General features: G+C 37.7%; 1 protein-coding gene across 1 annotated transcript; it reads left to right on the top strand.

Moving 5' to 3' along the window:
* The first annotated feature begins 663 nt into the window (after positions 1-663).
* On the top strand, positions 664-2,400 carry LOC149602803 (uncharacterized). Its single transcript, XM_089860257.1, has 5 exons — positions 664-1,156; positions 1,221-1,362; positions 1,422-1,608; positions 1,689-1,864; positions 1,946-2,400. Exons 1-5 carry the CDS (start codon positions 743-745, stop codon positions 2,398-2,400), a joined length of 1,374 nt encoding a protein of 457 aa, XP_089716383.1. The 5' UTR covers positions 664-742.
* The last annotated feature ends 4,193 nt before the right edge of the window (positions 2,401-6,593 follow it).

Raw genomic sequence — 6,593 nt, 5'->3', positions numbered from 1 at the left:
TCTTGACTTTGGTTTAGTTCAAACAAATGCCACTAGATGATCCCATAATCGAGGGATGGAGTGACAGACCCTATTAGTAGAGTGGGATATAGACCGAGTGGGGAAAGGTGAAGCCCCGCCCATTGACATGCGCGGTAACCACTGGATGTTTTACTTCCAACAGTAACAGGTAGATGGCGGGAAAAATTGATCTTTGGCGCGAAATTTAAAATACTTTTTTTAAGATCGTCTGCTTAGGAGTCTGCTCTACATTATGCGTAATCTGAGACTGTACTATAGAATTTGGGCAATAGTGGCATGTCACGCACCAAGTGCATTACACGACTTTTATTATATGCATATTACAGAGCTGATGATCTGGTGAAATGTAGAACATCTTTTTCATTTTAAAGGTAAGGAATTTGTTTCTAATGTGCATTCTTAGCCTTACAAACAAGTTTACAATTTTTCGCTCGACATTGCAACAACTTAACTCAACCTCAATGAGCCTTTTCGCACTGCGGGGAGGGAGAGAACAGGGGAGTTCGTTGGGCATGCGCGTTGCGTTGTTTGTAGCCGACTGCTGCCCAGGGTGATTGGGGCCTTTGGAGGTGAGTGGAAATTTCTTTTGATTTGTAAGTTTAGATGAAATATTTTATGTATTATTATTTTGTTTTAGGATGACCAATTTGTTTAGTTCTAAAGACAACCAATCTTTAATAAATTAGCATATTAGATAGTTAGAATTTTCATTAAAATCAAAATGCCTTCATGTTGTGTAGCTGGCTGTAAGACTCGGTCAGGTACCGATGTAGCCAGAAGAGATAATGTCAAATTTCACCGAATCCCTATTGCAAGAATTAAATTATGGCAAAGGATTATTAATAGAAAAGACTGGAAAGCTTCATCCACTAGTAGAGTGTGCAGTAGACATTTTATTAGTGGGTACCCAGGCTGGGAAGTCGAAGACCCAGATTGGATACCAACATTGTTTATGAAACCAAGTTCAACCCAAGTTAAAGCAAAAAGAATACGGCTATCGCAGTCACCTAATACCAGTAAGATTCTTGAAAATAAATCAGTGGATCCTGATATTGTCCCATTCTACCAAGAAGAAAGGCCAGTAATTTCTATTAACGAGAGAGAAGAACGATGCAAAACGAGGGAAGCTAAAAAGGTGTGATGATGACTTAAAACTTCTTATAAATACAAGATTAATGTTGCATATTTCTTTTTCGTAGCTTAAAAGAGCTAAAGAACTGAAAAATAAAAACTTCATGACAGACTCTCTTAAAGCTTCGTTAAATTTTCATGACTATGTGGTTAATTCAGTTAGTGAGACTGTTGAACAAAAGAAGAAAAACAGCGAAATAATTTACACTTGTAGGTATATTTTTTCTTGACAAGTAATTAAACGGTTATTTATACTATATTTTTTAAAGCTATTGGCACGCAAACAATTACTGACCCACTTTTATACGAGAATCATTGTTTAAAAGAAAAAGTTCAAGAATATGAGGAGATATTACGTCAAAAGTCATGGTCGGTTGAGAAAATTCAACACGATGATAATGTCACTCGATTTTATACAGGAATGCCAACTTTTCCTGTTTTCATGTGGTTGTTTAAGTAAGTATCTTAGCGCAATACTGTTTCGGGGAACTTTTGTAAATTTTAAGTGTTAATATGTTATTTAATTAATATTTTAGTTTTTTGAAAGAAAAAGCGAGAAAAATGACGTATTATCGAGCCTCAAAGGTTGAGAATAACGAAAGGAAGAACGTGCGGTTTCGGAAATTGTCCCTAATTAATGAATTTTTAGCAGTGCTAATGAGATTAAAACTCGGTCTGCTTGTGCAAGATATTGCCGACCGTTTTGATATTAGTATATCAACTTTTTCCGAAATTTTTACAACTTGGATTTGTTTACTGGATAGAGAACTTTGTGGTTTATGCCCATTTCCAGACAAAGAGCTTGTGAAAGATTACATGCCTAAGAAATTTCGCAAATACCCGGATACGCGTATAATCCTAGATTGTACGGAAGTTTTCATTGAGTGGTCATCAGATATGTTAACTCAGAATGTAACATTTTCTTCATACAAACATCACAACACAGCTAAATTCCTTATTGGGATTACACCAGGAGGTGTAATCTCATTTATTTCGGCAGCATGGAGAGGTCGAGCCTCTGATAAAGTGATTGTTGAAAAAAGTGGAATATTAGATATGTTAGACGCCGGTGACAACGTAATGGCTGATAAAGGATTCTTAATAGAGAAAATGTTAGAAGAGAGAGGGTGTAAACTTAATATACCTCCAATGAAAAAATCAAATAGAGATCAATTTACAGAAGAGGAAGTCCTTGAAACTCGGAGGATAGCCGAGTTACGAATACATGTTGAAAGATCACATTGTTAAGAGGTTTAAGACCTCTTCTAGACATCTAGAATACTGCTCTTTGAGGTCTTTTTGAAGTATTCTAGACGTCTAGAAGAGGTCTTAAACCTCTTAATAATTTGCACCTGCGCGAAACCATGTTTAGTCTGATTTTAAGATGGTCTACAGACCTCTGTATAGAATAGCCCTATACAACGTCTGTTAAAGGAATGGTTAGAAGATGCCCCTGAGAGGTCTGAATAGAAGATGCTCAGCAGAAGTCTGATTGGAAGATGCTCTCGAGAAGTCTGATTGGAAGATGCTCTCGAGAAGTCTGATTGGAAGATGCTCTCGAGAAGTCTGATTGGAAGATGCTCTCGAGAAGTCTGATTGGAAGATGCTCTCGAGAAGTCTGATTGGAAGATGCTCTCGAGAAGTCTGAATGGAAGATGCTCTCGCGAAGTCTGAATGGAAGATGCTCTCGCGAAGTCTGATTGGAAGATGCTCTCGAGAAGTCTGATTGGAAGATGCTCTCGAGAAGTCTGATTGGAAGATGCTCTCGAGAAGTCTGATTGGAAGATGCTCTCGAGAAGTCTGATTGGAAGATGCTCTCGAGAAGTCTGATTGGAAGATGCTCTCGAGAAGTCTGATTGGAAGATGCTCTCGAGAAGTCTGATTGGAAGATGCTCTCGAGAAGTCTGATTGGAAGATGCTCTCGAGAAGTCTGATTGGAAGATGCTCTCGAGAAGTCTGATTGGAAGATGCTCTCGAGAAGTCTGATTGGAAGATGCTCTCGAGAAGTCTGATTGGAAGATGCTCTCGAGAAGTCTGATTGGAAGATGCTCTCGAGAAGTCTGATTGGAAGATGCTCTCGAGAAGTCTGATTGGAAGATGCTCTCGAGAAGTCTGATTGGAAGATGCTCTCGAGAAGTCTGATTGGAAGATGCTCTCGAGAAGTCTGATTGGAAGATGCTCTCGAGAAGTCTGATTGGAAGATGCTCTCGAGAAGTCTGATTGGAAGATGCTCTCGAGAAGTCTGATTGGAAGATGCTCTCGAGAAGTTTGATTGGAAGATGCTATCGAGAAGTTTGATTGGAAGATGCTCTCGAGAAGTTTGATTGGAAGATGCTCTCGAGAAGTCTGAATGGAAGATGCTCTCGAGAAGTCTGAATGGAAGATGCTCTCGCGAAGTCTGAATGGAAGATGCTCTCGCGAAGTCTGAATGGAAGATGCTCTCGCGAAGTCTGAATGGAAGATGCTCTCGAGACGTCTGATTGGAAGATGCTCTCGAGAAGTCTGATTGGAAGATGCTCTCGAGAAGTCTGATTGGAAGATGCTCTCGAGAAGTCTGATTGGAAGATGCTATCGAGAAGTTTGATTGGAAGATGCTCTCGCGAAGTCTGAATGGAAGATGCTCTCGAGACGTCTGATTAGAGGAAAAATTCAAGTCGTCCGATGTTTAGGAGAAATTCGGGCTGAGTCACGCGATAAACGTATATAATATTTTTTCAATCATCACAATTAGTTTAAGCATTTGAGGTATTTTTATTTAAATGATATTGTCTTCGTGCACATTTCCTTCAATGTCACTCCCACATTGTTGCTCAACGGCGACGGACTTGCCTTTCCCAATAGATTCTTCATTTGAATCATCTGCTCTGCTGCATAGGTACAATAATCGGAATTATTTCACTATCATTTAAAACTTACCATAGAAGAATAAATCTTTTTTTATTTAGATTTACCATTTTTCGTTGTTTATAGTCTCAAATAAGTTGGTCATTTCAGATATTTCAGTCAACATGTCTCTCTTGGAGGCATTATTTTCTCGGAGGTCTTTTTCGTCCTTGGGGCTTTTTACTTGAGAATTTATATCCAATGCAAATTCATCATCTAAAATACAATTAAACTAAGCCAGCTGTTTTGCAATTAGGATGAATGGTCAAATTACCACTTATTTTTAAAATTTCTGACAAATATGCAGATTTCTTCCATTTCACTATCGTGGTCTTTCCCACGACACGGTCTCCTGTTGCTTGCACTTGATCAAGGCCAACTAAACTCTTTTTACCGCCCTTCGCCATGAATTTATTTATTAACATGAATATATATCTGCATTGACTAGTTAAACTACATATTCAGGGATGGGAGGGGCTTAGTTTGCGTGACCTCAGAGAATTTCCGGTGACTTGTTTTGAAAGCTAAAGCTCTTGTCATGCGAAAGGTTAATTATGCTTGTAAATTGATCAACTACCGCATTAATTTTACTTCCAACGGCAGGAAAAAAACCAGCATCATCAATTCTCGCGATTTCAAATGTTAGTAGTTTATTTTCAACCGTTTGTTTCATTTTCTTAATGGCCAAGGCTTAGCACTTTACCAACCTTTCAGAACAGGAAAAACATTGCAGGCACTTAATATAATTTCCATTAAAATATCAATATCACTTTCGGAAATCGTGTTGAGATATTTATTCACGTATCGGCGATCATTTTTAATATTCAGTTGACGCAGTTTGGTAAACCTAACCGAAAATTGTATCCCTCATAGAATTTTGTTAAACTGGTCGTCTGCTGTTCGAATTTCCAGGTGTCTCGATTTTGATTGGCTACCGCGATGACGTTAAACGCGTATGTAATAGAAAGGTCCCTCCCATCCCTGAATAACATGATAGAAAGGCTAATGATACACATGTATATTCATGTTAATAAATAAATTCATGCCTTCGCCCATTTAACAATCGCTTTTTTCGAGGACATATTGCGTAAGACTCAAACATCAATTTCACCAATACCAGACCATGTAACGTGCAAACAGAATTGGGCTGTAGTACTCAGAATGTCTATATGGTAAAACGTCAGTACTAATTTATAGAAAGCTCTTGTTTCAAGACTTATTTCAAAAACTTTATTCTAATTGAAAAAACAGTGAATCTAAAGGGAACTAAACAATGGCTGCGTTCAGTAACACTCATCAGGAAAAACATCGATGTTTGGGAAAATGAAATCGATGTTCTTTTGACGTCATGATGACGTTGCAGTTGTTGAACGGCACAATTTTGTGTGTGATGCTTTTCAAAATGGCGACCATATTATGATAACGTTACGGAAGAGGCTTAAATAATAAATCCGAAATATTTACAAAGATATTGTACTTCAATTTATCAATTAAATCAAAATTTTGTCAGAATCCGTTTTTTACCGAAATAATATATTGCTTTTTAGTATTATTATCGATAAGGATAATATTTGTCAATTCTACATTATTTTAATTGTCGTGGCTCAAAATGACGAAATTTACGTCATGAATCCGATGCTCATCAAAAAAACCTCCTCTCACAGCTGATTTTTCTGATGGGCATCCGATGAGCATCATGACGTCACTCCCAAAGACGCGAAAAACCGTTCAGTAAGACATCGATGTCATCTTTTAGTCATCGATGTTTTTGATGCTGGTTACTGAACGCAGCCCTTATTGTGCCCTGTGGATCTATAATTAACCTCTTGGTTTTACAACCTCTCCCTAAAGAACCATTTACAATGTTAGTAATATTAAGTCTAAATCAGGCTAAATAACACTATGTTTCCGGATACAAACAGAAATAATTGTTGTATCACATAATTAAGCTTAATAATTGACCTTATCCATCCATAATAGTTGGCAAATGTCGGGGACACTCTCAATTAATGTAATAAATTAAAAATATATTTCGTTTCCCTTATAGTAAAATCAACGCCACACAAATAGAATATACTTTTCCCTGTTTACAATTAAAACAGCATAAAATATTTACTTGGTACAATTTAGTTCAACGATGCAGGTTTAGTATGAAAATTAATCCGATGATACCTGACAGATCTTTTAAAAACGGGAATATGGAAGCGCGAAAAATCCGTTATGTACATAACCGGCAGGCTCTCACCCGACTGTGGCTCGATGCGATGCTCGAACGTTCATTTCCCGCCTTTTTATTATACTTCCACGCATGCGTCAGGCTGTTTCTAGGCTAGAAACCTCTCATTTTTAGACCTTCTCACGGTTTCATGTTTTTTCCTTTGACCTTCTACAGTCTGCATGTTCATTTCCCGCCTTTTTCTTACACAACCTGGCTGTTTCTAGGCTAAAAACCTCTTATTTTTGGAACTTAAGCAAAAAGTCTCAAGCTTTAATTTCTAGACCTACAGTCTGCCCTTTTAAAGGTACTTATTTTAGACCTTTTAAACTGTTCGAACGGA

The sequence above is a fragment of the Phalangium opilio genome, unplaced genomic scaffold (assembly GCF_054372755.1).
Source record: "Phalangium opilio isolate 3A_F unplaced genomic scaffold, DU_Popi_V2 ptg000352l_1, whole genome shotgun sequence".
Classification (NCBI taxonomy): Eukaryota; Metazoa; Arthropoda; class Arachnida; order Opiliones; family Phalangiidae; genus Phalangium; species Phalangium opilio.
The sequence above is the reverse complement of the archived record's forward strand: the minus strand, read 5'-3'. Positions and strand labels throughout refer to the sequence as shown.